At 38.9% G+C, this 21,859-nt stretch overlaps 1 protein-coding gene across 1 annotated transcript in view; it reads right to left on the bottom strand.

Moving 5' to 3' along the window:
- Window positions 1-21,859, bottom strand: part of MAP3K3 (mitogen-activated protein kinase kinase kinase 3) — a 112,968-nt gene that overhangs the window by 47,453 nt on the left and 43,656 nt on the right. The window contains exons 6-7 of the mRNA XM_044001993.1: window positions 18,922-19,035; window positions 7,291-7,411 (exon numbers count right to left, since the gene is read on the bottom strand). Coding sequence (XP_043857928.1) covers window positions 7,291-7,411; window positions 18,922-19,035 — 235 coding nt within the window. The remainder of the gene's footprint in view (window positions 1-7,290; window positions 7,412-18,921; window positions 19,036-21,859) is intronic.

The following is a 21,859-nucleotide window of genomic DNA, read 5'->3' as shown; positions in this document are numbered from 1 at the left end:
CAGGACTTGTGGTCATGTAGTATCATCAAAACAATGGTGTTAAAAAGATGGATTTGTATGTCAGTGAGCAGCCTGGAATCATTAAAAGCACTACACAATTTCCTAAATGTAATCTAGTCCACTTTCCTCAATTGTCCATCTGCAATGGCTGTTTTAATAGATATACCGAAGGACTGTTCATCCAACTGCTTATCAGTATGGACAATAAGAATTCTTTATCCATTTATTTTTTTTTTGGAGTTGCTTTTAAGAGCAAACTTTTGAGTAGCTATAATCGTATTTAGGACATTCTACAACAATCTGGGGTTTGATGCAATAAGCACAACGTCATTTACAAACAGGGGCATCTAGAGACCATACCATTTAAAAAACTCTTTGATTCTGTATCAGACACCCCTTCAAGGAAAATACCTTTGGCAAATGCACATCTCCTTGTTGTGTATCTTGCTTGGTATTTATAACTGGAAATTCACTGAACAGAGTTCCCTCTGTAGTTGCATTGATCAAAGAATCCATTATGATTGTAATATATGCAGATAATATACTATATGTTGGAGAAGAGCCTTTAAGGCTATATTTTGCTCTACCAAGGTAAAAAACATTTAAAAAAATTAAATCAACAATAGTATGAGCCTGTATTTTTTACACTTTTCAGACAACTGTGTGAATGTGAAGTTAAAGAACATTCCCTGCAAATGCTTCCCGTTACTCTCTCATATTTTCGCCAAAGCTACCCACAAATCATCTGTTCATTATCTTATAAGATGAGAGAAGTAGATTTCCTCTCAATTTCTTCTTTTTGGAAGTAGTATCATTTTAAATTTTTCTCTCTTCTTTTAATATCTTCCCCTCACTAAGGTACCTTGCAAAATGATACTTCAATGTTTCAGGATTATATCCAGCCAGATTTCCTCTGTCTGTATGTACTTGGTTTGATCTAAAAGTTCTTCCTGAATTAGCCTTAAATGCCATTTCTACTTTTTCAAGTGATACACTAACCACTGAGGTAGGTGTTAAGACTTCAAATGTGTTGGTTCCACTATCGTTAAAAATGAAAATCAATCAGTATTAAAAAGTTGCTTCATTTTCCAGTTATTTATTATCTTTCTGCCAGTTTCCCACTCTGAATGCTCCTTAGATGACCTGACAGCAGTTTTAGCCAAGTTTCTATAACCTTGTATCTAACCTCCATTTTCCACTATTTTAAGATTCTGCTTATGATCTTCCACTCTCCTCTTCCACAGTGTTTTGCAAATGAATTTATACCTTAAATTGTTATGTCCTTAAGGGCCACTTCTTTCTATCTGACAAGAAGATCAACTATTTGCTGGATGAGTTAGTCTTTGGGATTTTTTTGGTCTCCTCAGGGATGTAATTGCTTTATCTATTACTTCCTTCAAGGGCCTTGTCTCAAGACAACCTTCTCCCAAGATGTCATCTTTGGATGGAGGTGGGATATGGTCAGCAATATTGGGGATGGACTTATTATCTTATACAGGTTGGATTAAAAGGTCTCTGAGGTCTCTCTCTCTTTTTTTTTTTTTTTTTAGTGAGGCAATTGGGGTTAAGTGACTTGCCTAGGGTCACACAGCTAGTAAGTGTTAAGTGTCTGAGGCCGGATTTGAACTCAGGTACTCCTGACTCCAGGGCCGGTGCTCTATCTACTGTGCCACCTAGCTGCCCCCCTGAGGTCTCTTAACTTTAAGATTGACAGTCATTAAATTTCTGTAGAAAATAGTGACAAAGTCAATATTAAAATGGAGAGATGTATGCTAGAAGGTATTACATTTAGTACATTTGGAACCTGAATGATTGGATTCAATGAAGTTCAAGATCAACTTGAAAAGAGGCCCCAGCATTCTATTGTTGGCCCTGTGCTGTTGAACATTTTCATCAATGACTTGGATAAAAGTAGACATGAGATGCTTATCAAATTTAGAGATAATGAAGCTTGTAATGAGAACTAAAATGTGAGATGGTAGAGTCAGGATCCTCAAAGAACAATCCAGAATACTGAATTAAATCCAGTAAGGCTACATTTAATAAGAATACGTGTAAAACTTATTCTTAGATTAAAAAATTCAATTCAATAAACATTTATTAATAGTCTACTATGTGCCAGGCACTATGCTAAGTGCTGGGAATATAAATAAGAGTAAGGAAAACAGTCTCTTCCTTTAGGAAGCTTATAATCTAATGGGGTACAACAATATATGAAAGAAAGCTGAAAAGCTAGGGAGGGCATAATGTTCCCTGGAGTCAATACCAAGAAAAAAATCAACTTCAGAAGTACAAGATGAAGGAAGAAAGGTTAGAAAGGCTTGTCTGAAAAATGTCTGGGGATTTTAGTAGATTGTAAGCTCGATATAGGACAAGAGTATAAATGTGGCAGCCAAAAAATGCCAATGTGCTCTTAGGTTACTTAAGAGATGAATAGTATCCAGGACTAAGGAGGTAATATTCCCCCTGTACAGATCACATGAACATGTTTAATTCTGGGAGGAGCATTTTAGGAAGGCTATTATTGAACACTCTTCAGTTTATCAGAAAAGGATAAATAGGCTAGTGAGATACTTCAAGATCATATCTTATCAGCTGAAGTAATGGGCTGCTTAGCTTGGAGAAGAGAACAGTTGGCGGGACATGATAACTATTCTTCAAATATTTGAAGAACTGTCAGCTGAAAGAAATATTAGACCTGTACTGCATAGTCCCAGAGAGTAAAACAAGGAGCAGTGGATGAAAACTGCAGGCAGACAGATTTAGGCTTGATGTGAGGAGAAATTTCCTAACAATCAGACTTATGCAGAAGTGGAATGGACAGCTAGGTGGTGCAGTGGATAAAGCACTGGCCCTGTATTCAGGAGGACCTGAGTTCAAATCCAGCCTCAGAAACTTGACACCTACCAGCTGTGTGACCCTGGGCAAGTCACTTAACCCTCAATGCCTCGCCCCCCACCAAAAAGTGGAATGAGCTTACTCAGGAGATGATGGTCCTCCCCTAGGGGGAGGTCTTCAAGGAAAGGCTGGATTTCATTTGTTGTAGACATTTATAGGGGACTCTTGTTAAGGTATGGTGAGGCCAGGCAGCCTCTGAGGTTTCTTCCATCTCTGAGACTGTGTGGTCACGTGGCTAGAGTGAAGGACAAGAGGTGGACAGCCCTAGGCTGGTACTTGAATCCATGAAATGTGAACAAGATCTAGGAGGATCTAGAGGTTTATGGGAGAACACTTACAAGAGTCACACAGGCTGAGAAGGTATTAATAGGATGCAATACATACCAAAGGAGAGAAGATCCAAATTGAAGAGAACATGGATCTCATTAAGTATATTTTTATTTTTTAAAATTTCTTATTTCTTAGAGTCAATAGCTTGTTTTAATAAGTAAGTTTAAAGTGACTATAGCTATATTCAATGTTTCTTTGCATTTTTAGGCTTTTTATGGACTTCCACCAAGTTTTCCTTTCATATGTACTCATGGTATGGCAGTGGTTTTATGTTTTTTGAAGACTATACCAGAGGAACACAAGCTAAAGCAAATTTTACAAAGTTAGAAAGCCTTGGGCACATTCCTAGCATTCAGGATGAGTCTGCTGATTGAGGAAACACATACTTGGGTATAAAGAGACTTGTCATCAATATGACGGCCATTTAGTAAATGGTTTTTGACCATGGCAACTCATAAAACAAAGGAAAAATTTTAAATGGCCCATAACTCTGTATGGCTCCTTCTGCCTCAACATTGACAGTTGAGTGGCAAAAATAGGGTAAAGAATCCTAAGAATAAGTTTTTTAGTTTATATATAAACATTAATTTAACTATTGATATTCTAAATATGAGGGTTTTGTCTAAGTACCAGCAAACTGAATTATCACTGAAAGCAGTGAACTACTGCTGTCAATACTGACATTCTCATGATAAATGAAACCAGAACACAAAGATAGTACAGTTAAATTGAAGGATGTCTCTGTAATGATTGGAATGACGCCACCTGCTGGAGACTTACTGTAGAAAAGCTCCCCATGCCACCTGACACCTATCAGATTGGCAAAAATGACAAAAAAGGAAGATAATAAATGTTGGAGAGGCTGTGGGAAAATTGGAACACTAATGCATTGTTGGTGGAGCTGTGAGCTGATCCAACCATTCTGGAGAGCAATTTGGAATTATGCCCAAAGGGCAATAAAGCTGTGCATACCCTTTGACCCAGCAATCCCACTTTTAGGTCTTTTGCCCAAAGAAATCATGGAAGGGGGAAAGGGACCCACATGTACAAAAATATTTATAGCTGCTCTTTACGTGGTAGCAAGGAATTGGAAGTTGAGGGGGTGCCCATCAATTGGGGAATGGCTGGACAAGTTGTGGTATATGAATACAATGGAATGCTATTGTGCTGTAAGAAATGATGAGCAGGAAGAGTTCAGAGAAACCTGGAGGGTCTTACGTGAGCTGATGATGAGTGAGATGAGCAGAACCAGAAGAACATTGTACACAGTATCATCAACATTGAGTGTTGACCTACTGTGATGGACTATATTCTTCTCACCAATGCAATGGTACAGAAGAGTTCCAGGGAACTCATGATAGAAGAGGATCTCCAAATCCAAGAAAAAAAAAGAAAGAAAGAACTGTGGAGTATAGATGCTGATTGAACCATATTATTTCTTTTGTTTTGGGTGCTGTTGTTTTTTTTTTTTTCTATTTTGAGGTTTTGCATCACTGCTCTGATTCTTTCTCTTGTAACAGGATTAATGCAGAAATAGGATTAATGTTATTATGTGTATATATATATGTGTGTGTGTATATATATATATATATCTATATGTATATGTATAGAGATATATAGATATAACCTATATCAGATTACCTGCTGTCTAGGGGAGGGGGGAGGGAGGGGAGGGAGGGAGAAAAATCTGAAATTGTAAAGCATGTATAAACAAAAGTTGAGAACTATCTTTACATGTAACGGAAAAAATAAAATATCTCATAAAAAAAAAAAAAAGAAAGAAAAGCTCCCCATGAAATGAAGGTCTTTGAGGGCAAGACCAGGAGTCTTTTCTTTGGCGTCAGGAAGTGATGTCTGCTTGTGGGAGGAAGAAGGGAGGAGCCTGGTGCTCTGACTGGGGCTCTGTCCTGGGGACTCTGGCGGAGAGTGGAGCAAGAAATGTGCGCTTCCTTTAATAGATGAATGTAGGTCTTTCTCTCTCTCTTTACCAAATTCTTATTCTCCTTAATAAATGCTAAACTCTAACTCTTGCTAAAGCTTATAATTTATTGGTGACCACTCATTAGATATTTTAGACAGAATAGCTAGAATTTTAGCCTTAACAGCTCATAGGTTTTCCTTGGGAAAACAAATAAAGGAATTAGAAGTTTGGGTTTCACTGCACCTTCCAGAGGGAATAAGAAATATCACTTCATGGGATACTTTCGTCCTACCACTGACAGACTACCTATGTGACTCTGGACAAATCATTGAACCTTTCAGTGTCTGGGCAATTCTCTAACACTATCCATTAAAGAAAATGTGACACCCTAGATTAATAGAGCAAATTTTCTCACCTGAGCATTTCTCATAACAATAAAAACACAGGGCCAGTTCTAGTTCCTACTTTGGTTAGCCTGCTTTGCAGTATTCATGATGAACATAAGCAAAAAGATCGCCATGAAGATAACTATATCTTCTGAGCTAACATTTGATTCCGTTGACATTCTTTTCTTTCATAGCAATTTCTCTAATTGTCACAACATTCCCCTCCTTTGTAATAAATATAATTAAGCAAAGGAAATTTGTATTGTATTGATCACAGGCACTACTTCATTACTTCTTCATAATAGACTTAGAAGAAAAACTGTCATGGAGAGAACTGAAACACCCATAGGTACAGAATGGTCAGAAAACTCAACAGAAAGAAAGGCGAAGTTTCTTATACAACCCTACCTTACACAACCCTAGAAATAGGTCTGATTACTCAGACTCTAGGAATCTAGTCACAAAGACAGTGAATTCTAATGAATGATAAATTTCAGTATGTTATTTTTTCCACAGAGATCTATGTTAGAAGCTTCTTTCCCTGTAGAGACCTAGCTCCCTTTTTGGCTAACCACTTATTGAACACATAAAAACCCCAAACACCAAAATCAACTGATCTTTTTCCCTAAGCACTCTGATATGAAGATCTCTAAGAACTTCATTGATAAGTATTTTCCTTGGGGGAAGAAAGACATTCAAAATTCCTAAGTGATATTGGGATTGGAATCCACATGTGCAGATTCTATCTCTTCAAGGTAAGGACTGTTAGGAAATATAGTCAGTGAAATTGCTGAGTAAGGGAGGGGGTAGAGCCAAGATGGCAGATTGGAGGCAACCCAGTTGAACACTCTCAACATTCTCCTCTAAGCAGTTTTAAAATAATGTCTTGAATAAAATTTTGAGTGGCAGAGACAACAAAAGGTCAGGGTGAAATATTTTACCAGCCTAAGAAAACTTAGGAGGTAGGCAGGATAAGTTTGTAACACCAGTGTGGAAGCCTGTCTAGAGCTTACCCACATGGTGGCAACAGCAGCACCTTCAGGAACTCTCAAGGCAGAGACAATAAAAAGGTCTGACAACTTATGAGAAAGAGATTACAGGACACCCTCTGCTGGCACTGGGTGTAGCTGGCACTGACTGGCAACTCTATTATCCATATGTGATTCTGGGTTGCAGTTTTGAGTGTAGAGAAGTGCTGGGGGTCAGTCACAAGGGACCTGATCACAGTTCCAAGGCAAAGAGAGCACTAGTGCTTGTGGCTGCAGGGGAGCAGTAATTTTTCCTGGGTAAATACCAGAATGCAGACCAGGAAAGGAATGATCACACTTCTCCCAGGATAATAACACCTTGGAAGCAACAAAAACTTACGGACCCCCAGAACTATCTCTGAAAACAGCAGCATTAAAAAGCCTGATGTTTAAAACAGTCCCCTACCCTCAACCATTACCCAAGGAGAGCAAAGCCCAATTTTCACATAAAATTAGAAGTCAGGAAACAGGCTGGAAAAATGAGCAAACAAAATTGTTAAGGAAAGAAAAAAGAAGAGATAATGGTGGCGGGGGGGGGGGGAGGGGGAGGAGAGAAGATAAGGCAAAAGAGATCAAGAGAGAAGAAGAGAGGGAGGGGCAAGAAAAGGAGGTAAGAGGGATGGTGGGAACAAGTGTCAGAAAAGTGGGCAAGAGGAACAGAGAAAGAGAAAAATGAGGGCAGAGGAAGAAGAGAGTATAGAGAAGATGGAAAAGAGGAGTTACTTACTGACAGAGAGATGCCTGCTTCTGGGCTCTGGAGGCTGATAGATGGTATTTACATCCCCCATAGACTGGGAAGCTTTGATCCGGACCTGCTTGGGCACTCCAAGATGGGGGGAGGAACTGGTCTGAAAGGATAAAAGGAAAAGACTGAAACAGGATTTTAAAGAATAGGGAATGCAAAGATTCCTATACCTTGAAATCATCTTTCCCAGACTATGGAAGCCCATATTTTCAATGATTTTAGTGGGTTTTCAACACATAAGCTAAAATTACTTTCCCCAAAAAACTTGTTCCTCAGCCTTGGCAAATCATTTGCTGCTCCGTGTAGTCTAATGACCTCAATGGCACATAGGTACTGGTACATAATGTCCCATTTTAAAAGATGGAGACTGGGGCAGCTAGGTGGTGCAGTAGATAAAGCACTGGCTCTGGATTCAGGAGGACCTGAGTTCAAATCCGGCCTCAGACACTTCACACTTACTAGCTGTGTAATCCTGAGCAAGTCATTTAACTCTCACTGCCCCGCAAAAATAAAATAAAATAAAAGATGGAGACTTAGCCATGGAAACATAATATACATAGTCCCTAAAAAGGTCTGTAGGAAGAAAGAGATCTATAAATTTCTCTTCAGCAAATGCTGCACAAGGCCTGAAGAGAGGAGCAAATCTACTTCAACATCTAAGTTATCTGCCAGGCACTGGAGAAAGTAGGAACAAAATTCCTAAAGATCCAATCAAAATTACCTCCTCAGCCATCGTCACTTCTTAATAAATAGGAAAGAAGAAGCTTAGTTATTCCATACTGCCAGGACTCACTAGTTAATAAGCTAAGGATCATGCTTAATACAGAGAAGAGTTTTTTAAGAAACCATTATTCTTCAGTAGATTAATGGACTAGCATCCTTAGCAGCATCACTAGTAATTTAGCACATTTCCAAAAGCATTTTAGGCAGAATTAATATTGGCCTAGAGCAACTCAAATTTCTCCAATAAACTACCCTCAGATGAACTGGGAAAGGAGGCAGAGAAAGATAGCACTAGAAGAGAATCTACTTACACACTCAACCAACTACATTGAGGCAGAAGAAATAGGCTCGTATACACTGGGACTAGATCTCGCTAGTCTAGTTTCCTGGGGATGCAGGGCCCTATAAGCACCTAATATATAATTCCTGTCTTTGCACAACTGAACATTTTCAAGTAAAAAAAAAGAAACTAAAGAGATTCAGGATTCCTCAATTCTAGTTGCTTTGAATAGCAAAATCACTAATTAGATAGTAGAAAAAGTCTTCCAGAAAGATAGGCAGCTATAAAAGAGTCTCAGGTTATCAAACCCCAAAAGACGCCAATGGCAAAGCTCCTGGAACATTTACCCCATCCTGCTTACCCTCTCCCCGACAAGTGCTCCTTCACCCACTGAGCCCTACCCTAACCTGCAGCCCCAAGAAGCAACCACTGGTCATGAGTTTAAAAAGATTCTGTTTGTACTCTGTCTGCTTTCCCCAATCTCCTTTTATGAATTCTGGTTAAATGTGCCTCCCTTAGGCCTGTGGTTCTCATATTCTAATCCTGCTTCCTGCATACTCTGTAGCCCTAGAAAGGTAACTCTAGCTCTGGTCTCACCCTTGAGAGTCTCTGTTTTTCTAAGACCCAGGAAGTCCTTCTGGCTCAAGTCTACCAAAGTCCACCCTGGGTTTGGGACCAAGCTGTGGGAAAAGGGCACAACAAGCAGAGGCAGAGACAACTCTGTCTCTGGAAGCTGAGGAACCACTGGGAAGAGAGTTTACTCTTATTCCAGTGAACACAAGTCAAATTTTAGCTGCCCCTCTAGGACCACCTGCAGAACCTCTCTGGGTCTTCTGGTGTCTGAGGATGAGAAAGAAAGGTGAGAAGGCTCTACTCTGGAGCCATAGGCCCTGACTTCTGAGGATTCTGCCTTTCCTCGGATCTTTGAGGAAAAGGGAAGGATCACAATGCATGTTTGACAGTCAAGTCCTACAAACAATCAATGACCACTCATACTACTTCAATTAATAGAAGAATCTCCAACTATAATCCTTCTGGAAATACTACCAAGTCTTATTGTTTGCCTCATCATTGGGCATTATTGTCTTCCCTATCTCTGTGTTCTTCAGACTCCTGGGCACTGCCATCTACTCTGCTGCTGAACTATAAATGCTTTATCCATTAATTCATTTGGATTCCTTGGCTTTGTCACCTGCAATGCCAATATACCCTTAGGACCACTAAGCCTTTCCATTTGTCCTGCAGTTAAACTCTCCTAAATGTATGTGTGCCCAAATTAGAATATTAAGACTTTGAAAGAGGAAGCTCTCACCTTTTATATTTGCAGGGCTTCAGTGCCTGGAACATAGTAAGCATCTATATATGCTTTCCCATTTCATTTTAAGAAGACTAGGGCAAATATGGCACAAGAAAAGGATAAGCTCTTTTAGCCACAAGACTGATGAGAGTGAGAATTAGGGATTAATAAATTATCTGGGTGAAAGCTTTTATAGTTCTTTTCTCTTTCTTCTACTTCCCACAAGAATAAAGGGAAAAAACCATTACCTGACCAAAACAAACTCTGTATTCTGTACTTCTGGAAAGAGATTCAACTCAGGGTTGAGCTTGGCTGCCAAGCAACCAGCTCCAGCCTCCCCAAGCTGGACTTTATCACATGCAGGGCTGTCTTGACAAACTGTACTGCTCTAACAGGAAGTCAATGCCAGGAGGAAGTAAGTACTCTTGCTAAAGCCTTCATGGTACAACAACTCAGCTCTGCCAAGAGCCAGAGAGGAAAAAACAGTTAATGTGCTACACTGAGGAAGCAGGCAAGTAATGGGGGAGGGAAGGCATGCCTCTCTAGTCAAAAATAGAACAGCATTGTAGTAAGCACCCAGAAGGGACTCAACACCATATGAAGTATGTAGGAAAAGCAGTGGAGATTAAATACATTTTCTACACTCAAGGACTTACAATCTGATAGGGAAGAAAGGAAAGCAAAATGTTTATAGCTAACATAAACAGAAAAATAAGAATATTAAAAAAGACTCATAATTAGGAAGATCAGGGATTATGTTATCAAATTAGAGAGCATATGAATCAATCAGGGAAAGCTTCCCAAAAAATTAAGTTATTTCAAACATTCTGGGAATAATGAACAAAAGCCTTGAAGTAGGAGTTCTTAACCAATATTATGTAATGGACCTTTTTGGCAGCCTGGTGAAGTTTATGAACCCCTTCTCAAAATATTTGTCTACATAAATAAATGAAGGAAATGCTGAATTTCAGTTAGAGTTTAGTACATTTTTTCCCACCCAAGTTCACAGGTCCCTTAAAATCTATCTAATCTTAACCTCAGGTTCAGTGCCTATTGCACTGGGACAAAAGGAACTGCCAGACTGGGGCACTGCGGGGAGTGGGGGGGGTAGGGCAAGAACCGATGCTATCTAGGGTGCTGAAAGGGGCAGGAACTGGTGCTAACTGGAAGTGTTGTCATCCACTACCTGTACTCAGGCCACAGAAAGGGAGAACCAATGAGTTCAGAGACAAACAACAGCAGAATGACTTCAACCCCAGAAACAGAGCAGGGTCTCACTTCCAGAGGCTAACCCAATTTAAAGCCTGCAGAGGAATAACTAGGATTCCCAGACCAAAGTTCTGTGACTCAGACCCAGCAAAGCTTCTTCAATGACTGAGAGTGATTGAATCCAGTGATAGTCTTTTATTAGTCAGACCCCGATCCAGGTCAGGAATTTACAAAGTTCAAGGGGGAGGGGCAGCGGGGGCAACAATCAGACTGCACTGGATCAGACTACATTGGAAGCACTAAAATCTGTTAAGTTCCCTGCCTGAGCGGTCCCTGAGATCCTGGGGTAACATAACACTCAATACCTCAAGAAAGCAGCAACAGAACTAGCTCAGACCTTCCCTCCAGAAGTACAGCCCAGCCCAGCCCTCATAGCTATTTCAAAGTCAGGAAGAAGGCTGGAAGAATAAGCAAACAGAATAAAAATTCCACCATAAAAGGTGCAAAACCGGAAGAGAATGACTACAAAACATCTATAATCAAAACCTCAAAAAAAACCAAAAACAGTCGGGCACAACTTTAACTAGAATTTCTAGAAGAGATGAAGATTTTTTGGGGGGAGCGGGTTAATTGGTGGTAAGTGACTTGCCCAGGATCACTCAGCTAATAAATATCAAGTGTCTGAGGCTGGATTTGAGCTCAGGTCCTCCTGAATCCAGGACTGGTGCTCTATCCACTGCACTACCTAGCTGCCCCCAAGATGAAGATTTAAAAAAAAAAAAAGAGTTTTATATATATATATATATATTAACCAATGAAATGAGTGCTAGAAGGAAAAAATGGAAAAGGAGTGAGAGCTATGGAAGAAAGAATTGGAAAGGGAATTAATAGTCTGGCACAAAAAGTGCATAACCTTGACAAACAAGAAACTACTTGAAAATTATTAGAATGAACCAAATAGAATCCATGAAACAAGAAATATTAAAACAAAGTCAAAAGGCTGAAAAAAAAGAAGAAAATGTAAGGTATCTCAAAGCAAAAATAATTGATCTGGAAAATATCTAGGGGGGCAACTAGGTGGTGCAGTGGATAAAACACCACCCTGGATTAAGGAGGACCTGAGTTCAAATCCGACCTCAGACACTTGACACTTACTAGCTGTGTGACCCTGGGAAAGTCACTTAACCCTCATTGCCCTGCCCCTTTCCCCCAAAAAAGAGTGGAAAATATCTAAAGGAGAAAAAAAAAATTTTTTTTTTAGTAAGGCAATTGGGGTTAAGTGACTTGCCCAGGGTCACACAGCTAGTAAGTGTTAAGTGTCTGAGGCCGGATTTGAACTCAGGCACTCCTGACTCCAGGGCCGGTGCTCTATCTACTGTGCCACCTAGCTGCCCCCAGAAAAAATTTAAAAATCATTTTACTACCTAAAGACTATAACCAAAAAAGAAGCCTACACATCATATTTCAAGAAATCTTAAAAGAAAACTGCCCCAATCTCTTAGAACCAGAAGGCAAAGTGGAAACTGGAAGAATCCACTGGTCACCTCCTGAGAGAAAGTCCAAAATGAAAACTTCCAGGAATATTATAGCCCAAATCCAGAGTTTTCAGGTAAAAGAAAAAATACTGCAAACAACCAAAAAGAAAGATTTTGAATACTGAGAATCACATTCAGGATCACACAATTTTGCAGCCACCACTAAAAAAGGAGTGGATAGGGGGTGGCTAGGTGGCGCAGTGGATAGAGCACCGGCCCTGGAGTCAGGAGTACCTGAATTCAAATCTGCCCTCAGACACTTAACACTTACTAGCTGTGTGACCTTGGGCAAGTCACTTAACTCCAATTGCCTCACTAAAAAAAAAAAAATCAAATTAACCAATGATTTATCTATTGGGGCAGCTAGATGGCGCAGTGGATAGAGCACCGGCCCTGGAGTCAGGAGTACCTGAGTTCAAATCCAGCCTCAGACACTTAACACTTACTAGCTGTGTGACCCTGGGCAAGTCACTTAACCCCAATTGCCTCACTAAAAAAAAAAAAAAAAAAAAAAAAAGGAGTGGATAGCTTTCAATATGATATTCCAGAAAGCTGTGTGTAGGCTTATAGCCAAGAATAATATGCCCAGGAAAAGAATATAATCCTATGGGGGGAAATGGATTTTTTTTTGGAGAAGGACTGGAAAGAGGGGAAGAGGAATGCACTGGGGAAAGGGAAAAGAATGTTAGGGAAAATTATCTCATATAAGCAGGATACAGAAGTAGACATTTTTGGGGGGGGCAGGGCAATGAGGGTTAAGTGACTTGCTCAGGGTCACACAGCTAGTAAGTGTCAAGTGTCTGAGGCTGGATTTGAACTCAGGTCCTCCTGAATCCAGGGCCGGTGCTTTATCCACTGCACCACCTAGCTGCCCCCACGAAGTAGACATTTTTACAAATAAGGAGGAAGTTAGGAAGACATGGTTGACACTTGAACCTCAATCTCATCTGAGCTGGTCAAAAGAGAAGAATACACACACAAACACATACATATACACAGAAGCAGCTGAGTGCAGAAATATATTTCACTCAAAAGGGAAATGGGAGGAAAAGGGGAGAAGAAAAAAGGGGGAAGTCAGAGAGAGGGTAGGTTATGGGGAGGGGCTAGTCCTATAGGCTAAACAAACTAAAATTTTACAAAAATATTTATAGCCTTTATTGAGGTGAAAAAGAATAGGAATTTGATGAGGCGCCCTCAACTGGAGAATGGCTGAACAAGTTATGGTATATAAATATTATGGAATATTATTGTGTTATAAGAAAGAAAAGCTAAGTGACCCTGGGCAAGTCACTTCACCCCAATTGTCCTGCAATTGTGTTGGATGAAAGGGATGGATTCAGAGAAAATTGGGAAGATTTATATGAACTGATGTAAGGTAAACAAGATTCAGAATGGAATTTCTCATTGCTTGTTCTTCTACCTTTTTTTTTGGGTGAGGCAATTGGGGTGAAGTGACTTGCCCAGGGTCACACAGCTAGTAAGTGTCAAGGGTCTGAGGCAGGATTTGAACTCAGGTCCTCCTGGCTCCAGGGCCAGTGCTCTATCCACTGTGCCACCTAGCTGTCCCTGTTCTTCTACCTTTTAAAAGATGAAATTATCACTAAGGCAAGTCAAGAAGTTATTAGTTGCTACATATTTGACATAATGAGAGAGCTGTAGTAGATGACTAAATACCTGAAGATTCCCTATTCCGACTATATCAATGCCTTTGTGTCAGATTTCCCAAATTCTTCATCTGTTTCCTCTTTCTAAGTGATCTATAGTATATTCCAAAGGGGGGAAAAATCACTTCTGCTTCTCCTTCCTTTGACCTTCACCCAAATATTCTGCCATATTTCACACACACTCACACACATATACACACACCCCATCTATTTCCTGGATTTCTCTCATTTGTGTATAATGTCTTAATTTACAATGATACTCCCTCCCACCCCAATATACACACACACACACACACACACACACACACACACACACACACTCTTTTACCTAAGTTATTTTTTTTTTATATAAGGTATATCCATCCAAAGCCATGGTCCAGGCATGGGGTTTTATCCCACCAAGTCTCATGGATAACCTGTGAGGTCAAATTTGTCTCCTTGCATTAGAACCTCCTGTGTTTGTTTGTTGCCTAAACATTGAGCATTTGTGTATAAACATTGGAGGGGATGGTTAGTACTAGAAATTTTTTTAATGGATTCTGTCTTCTGTGAATTTCTGGGTACTTCAGCTGCTATTCTTCTAATCTCTATAGTATTTAATTTAGGGAACAAATGCATACATGCACACAGTTTTCTTATTCCCCCATCCTTTTTAGTTTAAGTCCCTTTTGATTAGATTTGCAAGTTACCTAGCAAAAGCATTCTTATTGTCCTATGCCAGGCATACTCCATATTTGGTGGAGAACCAGTCATTCCTACGAATCCTATTCTCAGGTACTACCTTCTTTGCCAGTACTTCACTTCCCAAATTAATTTTTTTCTCCTGCATCCCTTTCCTTTGATGGCCAACAGTGAGGAAATATAACCCATGCCCAATATGGTCTTTAGTTTCTTGCCCAAGGTTTGATAATTGTTGGCAATAATTTTTAGGTTCCTTCTATGTCATTTGTGCCCACATGAATAAACAGAAGTGGGTAGCTGTCATCAGTTTTCATAAGTCTTGAGAGGTTCTCTGTTAAATTTTTGGAAACATAACCCAAGAAAACAACAGAGCTTTCTATTATTGTTATCAAGTCAATAAATAGCTGCCTCAGTACACTGAGCAAGGAATCACCTTCTCCTATTCCTCTGAACCTTACTGAATAATCTTTCACCTACTAGCTTCTATGATTTTATCACATCATTCTTTAGAAGAAAAGCAAATTCAATTTATGCAGCAAAGAAAGGGTTGGATTTAAGATTAATTGTATGTGTAAGATTAATTGTGGGGGCAGCTAGGTGGCACAGTGGATAAAGCACTGGCCCTGGATTCAGAAGGACCTAAGTTCAAATCCGGCCTCAAACACTTGACACTTACTAGCTATGTGACCCTGGGCAAGTCGCTTAACCCTCACTGCCCCTCAAAAAAAATAAAGGAAGGAAGGAAGGAAGGAATAAAGAAAGAAAGAAAAAAGATTAATTGTAAGAACATAAAGAAATGGTTAGTCTAAGATTTTAGACTTGAAAAATAGGTATGATTGTGTTGGCATCTACAATGATGGGGAAGTAGTAAAGTAGTAAAGGCTTAGCTGTAAAGGCTAGGAGATTAGCTTTGATCAAATTAAGTTTAAGGTAGCATCAAGCTATCAGGCAATGGAAGTCTTGAGGTAGTTAAGAGATCTGTGAAAAAGGAAAAAGACAGAGTTATAAAAATAAATTTAAGAGTCTTATGGATACAGGTAAGAGAAGCAGCCATTTGAATGGAACCACTATATGAGGTAGCCAGTAGAAATGGAAAAGACCCAAGGAAGAAGCCTAGGGAACAACTAAGTTGAGAGGGAAGGAAAAGAAGGGAACAAGGGAAGGGAATCCCTAAAATTCAACTTGAAAGGTAACATCAAACCAAGATTTGGCAGGGCAACAGCTGCTAGAGACAGAGAGGGACTCTGATACAGAAAGGATGTTCAATCTCAGAAAGCCTCAGAGAGAAATAGAGGACCTGGGACCTGTTCATAAGTGGGTTAACTATTTACCTTTGAGGAGGTAATTTTATAATATTGTATAATGGTAAAGCCAGAAACCAGACTGAAGAAAACCCAAAAGAGATTTAGAAAAGAATCTGGGGCAGATGGAAGACATAGCAAATCTGAAAAACCTAAATATGAATAGGAGAAGAATGATAGAGTAATAACTAACAGATTCAGCAAAAATGTTTTAAAGATGGGGGCACACTGTAGAAAGTGAAGACATGAGGTAAGGATTATCAGTTGGTATTAGAACATTAAGCCAAGCAGGTAAATAAAGGGTGTCTTGAAGGCAGAAGCTGCTATGACATTCCAAACTTTGGATAAAGTCACTGCTGTGGAATGACAGACTCATTTGTAAGCCTAGCTGATGAAATTCCAAAAGCAAAATCTCATTATTAAAGTTGATCTTAAAGGCAAATTTGCAAGGGAAAGAGATTGTGTCTATATCGTCTATATCTTATATAGAGCTGTACCTTATGTAGAAATCCTCTTTTATATTTATTATAACATTAAGATTCAATAATAATAAAATAGGAAATACTGTCCACAAATGAGAAAACTGACACAGAATGGTAAAATGACATGTGCATTCCCATCACTGGTAGGGTTGAGAATAATAGCTAAATTAGCTTGTTCACAGTATACCAAGATCGTTAGACTATCCTTGCACTTCATCTTCTCTTACAAGGAAAAGGTGTTTTGGATGAGAGATCTAGATTCCCTCACAATTCATCAAACATTTCTCATAACCTATGTTTTATATATTAGGCAAAGGAGAAGGAGGAAGAGAAGATGAAGGAAATGCAAAGATTTCTGCTTTCAAAGAGCTTGCAGTTCATTGATGAGGCATACATCTGGCGAAACAATTTAAGCGTTCAGAGTTAGTCAGAATCACAGAATCTCAAAGTTGGAAGGAATCTCAGAAACCATCTAGTACTTGACCCAGAATTCCATCTGCAATATTAATGACAAATGATGATCCATCCTCCAAACAGAAATAGCATCTTGAGGGACTAGAATTCTGAGTGCTGGCACTTGAAGAAAGTAACATGGGTAGATAAGAGAAGAGAGGGCATTTCAGGAGAGGAAAGACATAAGCAGCAGTGCAGAGGTGAGAACAAGCAGGGTTTTGTAAAGAAACCAGTCTGGTTACATCAAAAGAGCCATGTTGGAGTATACTGAAAGATGAAGTTTAGGAGAGCCAGGAACACAATAGCGGGAGGGCCTTGGAAGCTGGGTTCAGTTTAGATTTGATGTGATAAGTTAAAAAGAAACCACTATTTGTTATTTCAGCAGGTAAATCATTTGAATAAAGAAGTTAAACAGAAAAGGACATTTTCTATTTTTAACATCTAAGAATTTCCAGAAAATGATCCTTATCATTCTAAATGGGCAACATTTAGACATTATACAAGTATATAGTGTATATTTTAGCAATGTTAGAACGCACTCTCCTGAATGCAGACTTCCTACCTGTAGTCCTCTCTGCCTCAATGCAATAAGGCAGGGCAAACCAACCCCACAATACATCTTTGTAACAAATGCTTAGGGTAAGCTCCCTATTTATTAATTACTTAAACCTTGCCCCAAAGTTAGGGTGGGTGGGAAAGTCTACAAATGATGCTGTTCAATATCAGCTATCCACTACTTTCTACTCCTCAAAAGCAAAAGAAAGAATTCTAAGAAGCCCTCTGTAACTGGGCTTCCAAAAAAAAAAAAAATCTGGCAGAGCAAGCCCTGATTAAAGAACAGGTCTTAGACGGGATTCAGTCCAACAAAACGTGTGCAGCAATACAGACCTTTAAGAAAAGGCACATTCCCTGGCTTCTGATTGCTAATACAAACTGTCTGCCATTTAGGGAGGCAGCAGCTGGGTGAGTTGCAAGAGGTCATGCAGGTCTTTGGGCTTTTTTCCATTGAACAAAAGGGAGAGTTTCCTTCCTGCACATGCCCCAAGGGAAGGGCAGAGCTGCAGAAGAGCTATGGGAGTTGGAGTTAGAGAACCCTTCAAATTCAAATTGTAGACAACCTGGGCTGGATGCAAACAGTGCTACATCTTTCATGTTGCTTAGGATCTTTCCTGTTGCCTTCAAACCTGATCAACAAGAGAGAGGGGGCATTGTTTCCTTTCTTGTAAAGTCTCTATCTCTCACATGCTATATCATCTCTTCTTTTCCACTTGCCACTGCAACAAAAGTAAAACAACCAAAAATTTCTGGGAAAAAAAGTGCCCTTTGATTCTTCTACTCTGAACTACATTTGTCATTTCATGTTGTCATGAATAGAAAGGGGTTAAAGAGAAAAATGGAGGGGGAGAGGCCAGTTAATAGTAAAGTCACTAAGAGTAAACAGCCTCCTTTCCCTTCTTTTCCTGTGTTAATTAGGAAATTCATCCAGATACCAATATAGCCTATATTTGAATTTTAGAACAAGTCGCAGAGCACACTGAAGACTGCTATTCTCAGAAAAGGAAATTATAGCACTTACTAAAATGCTACAAAAATAGATGTTTAAAACAACAATTGACCAATGAATGAAAAACTTTAAGAGCTACTTGTAGCCAAGAGCCAAGGAGGTTAGTCTCTTCCCTGACGGTACCAATCAAAAAAGTCAGGTGGTTACATTCTGGCTTCTCAATGAAATCAAAAGATTCCCAAGCAAATCCTGCAAACAAAATGAGTTCCCCATTTAGCAATAAGAACTAATAATTCCACCCAGATAATTCTCACAACAGTGGGCACCAACACAACAGATTTCTTTAATGGATTTCTTTAATATTCTTTCTTTAGAAAAGTGGCTAAGCTATGCAGAATTCTTTTAAGGAAGTACAGCGGGCCTTCAGACAGGAATCAGTTCCTCTTCTTAGTTGCTGGGACAGGACATATTATCAGTTACTTACATGGTTTCTATCTTGGGACAGCAGCAATATTCTAAGGCTTTTCATACTTGAGCTTCTATCCAAAAGATCAATTGCTTTATCAAGATCATCTTGATTTTTCAGCAGGATGGAAAGCTGTAACATAAGATACACAAAAAGAAAATAATGTAATATATAAGCCCATAAAGATGCTTCATATTTACATCTTACAAAGACAAGTATAAATTCAATTCAATTTTAGAGATATTTTAGAGACACCCCTAGGTCCTAAAATATCCAAAGAGACTCTCAAAGGCATTTGTTGACAACTGTTTTCTTTCCCAATACACCATTTACTCCAAAACAAGCAGGATTATTTGTTCCACTACTAGTATAGAATTTGGAAACTACTTAAATGGTTCAACAGTTTTGCTAACAATATTAGAAATATCAGAGGGGGGCAGCTAGATGGCGTAGTGGATAGAGCACCAGCCCTGGAGTCAGGAGTACCTGAGTTCAAATCTGGCCTCAGACAGCTAATACTTACTAGCTGTGTGACCCTGGGCAAGTCACTTAACCCCAATTGCTTCACTAAAAAAAAAAAAAAGAAAAGAAAAGAAAAGAAAAGAAATATCAGAGGGGCAATGTGGTGCCATGGGAAAAGCACTAGACTTGGAGTTAGAAGACCTGATTTCAAAACCTATCTCCAACACACTGCTAGCATGAACAGGAGCGGGAGCAAGATATTTAATCTCTGTGACTCTCAGTTCCTCAGATGTAAAACAGGGATAATCATATTTGTACTACCTACTCAAGGGGTTATTATGAGGAAAGAGCTTTGTAGACATAAAGTGACATATAAGTATCAGTTATAATTAAAAAGCAAGAAGGGATCTAGGAAAGTAGAAATTGCTATTCAAACTGGAATGTAAAGTCATACAGCACAGCAAGATTAACATCCCAAAGCTTAGGGAAAAGAGTCTTATGTAATATGAATAATAGGACTTTGGTTTTCAGTCCCTTTTAATTTCCTTGTAAAAAATATCATATAACAACAAAAAATCATAGACCAAGTATTAAATGATTCTCATAAATGCTTTGCTAGCATGTGCAGAGATAAGATCTTGCATATCCACAGCAAATTCTTCAGTTCAGATGAGAAAGGATAAATTTAAGAATAAGAGAATCTGTGCTGCAAAAACAAACAAACAAACAAAGCCTTGGTGTATGGGCACCAAATTAAGAGGTTTTTACACTAAGGGCTAGGGGGCTTAAAAAAAGGAAAAGAAATAGGATGGTAAAGGGATCTAAAATATGAAAGTGAAAACCATGGTTAACTATTACTCATTCACATAAATAGAGTGAGAGGAATCTCATTCAAATGATGGACAATCTAAACAGAGTTTATGTCTGGCTTCAGAATGTCTTTCTAGGGGCAGCTAGGTGGTGCAATGGATAAAGCACTGGCCCTGGATTCAAGCGGACCTGAGTTCAAATCCGACCTCAGACACTTGACATTTACTAGCTGTATTACCCTGGGCAAGTCACTTAACCCTCATTGTCCCACCCAAAAATTAATAATAGAATGTCTTTCTATACATAAATCTGAATGCAGATATGGCTGTTATTCTAAGAATTCATTTTGTTGGTATCTGAAATATAATTCTTAATAGAAATTTTGGAAATATATAAGTTTTTGGTCAACATGGATTGAAAAAGAAAATAATATTTCACCTTTTGGAATGCCTTTATTATCTAAAACTAACCTTCATTAACAGCATATTAGCTGATTTTAGGTAAGAGAAATCAATAGGGGTCACAGGGTTCTCTCTTTTCTGGAGTCAGTGAAGACTGATTGGGGAAAAGTCTTTTCTTCTTTCCTTAGAGGTCTGATATGGAACATTCACTTTCTGTGGGTCCTCTGTATTTTTTCTCCTGGTGCACCCTTATGACCACATTACTGCTCCCTTCCTTGACTGTTCCTCTCTTCTTTTACCTTTTTTACATCAACATACACAATCAGCCACCTTATATATGGGTTACCCTAAAACTGTATATGTGGCATACTTAACAGAAAAAAAGACCTCAGTACTTATCTTGATGCTTTTGATGTTTTAAATATTTAATCTGAAGTCTGGATTTCTCCCATCTTGACTCAAATTCTGTTTGTTTAAATTGAATATTTATTCTCTTACTAATTTGACTATTAAGAAGTCTAATTTCAAAATAAATTTCACTATGTTTTTCAGATCTTCCATACTTCTTAATTCCATCCAAAAAGATGGAAAGTTGGACATGCCTAATTTTCATGAACTAGAAGGCAATACATCCAATTTTTGATGTTATAATACAAACAAGAAATATTTAGGCTTCCGGGCAGCTAGGTGGCGCAGTGGATAAAGCACCAGCCCTGGATTCAGGAAGACCTAAATTTGAATCTGGCCTCGAACACTTGACACTCGCTAGCTGTGTGACCCTGGGCAAGTCACTTAACCCTCATTGTCATGCCCCCCCCCCAAAAAAAAGAAAAAAAAAGAAAAGAAAAATTTAGCCTTCAGATTTAAAATATTACCCCTTGCCCCAGATTTATAGGTCCAAACTACACAGAAAGTGTCTAATATATTTCAAACAAAATAATGATACTATTATATACTTAAAACACTACATGTTCCTTAAGAGCAGGGACTATTTCACTTTTTTCTTTGTATCCCAGATGGGATTTAGTAATTGTTCCCTAAATGCTTGATTGATAATGTGAAAAGATGCTTCAAGAGGAACTAAAAATTATCCTGACTCTCTGCTCAACTCTTGTAATCTCTCTGTTCTACACTTCACTACCTAACTAGATCGGTGATTTTGTGGGTGTGGGCTCTCCCTCTACTGAAGCAGATAGCAGCTGCTCTATGACTTAGAAGTTTAAGAGTTGCTATGACTGACAAATTCTGAAAAATCCTATTCCCTATGGCCAACTTAGAGGTGA

This window comes from Dromiciops gliroides, chromosome 4 (genome assembly GCF_019393635.1).
Source record: "Dromiciops gliroides isolate mDroGli1 chromosome 4, mDroGli1.pri, whole genome shotgun sequence".
Classification (NCBI taxonomy): Eukaryota; Metazoa; Chordata; class Mammalia; order Microbiotheria; family Microbiotheriidae; genus Dromiciops; species Dromiciops gliroides.
Note: the sequence above shows the minus strand (reverse complement) of the source record. Positions and strands in the feature narration are given on the sequence as shown.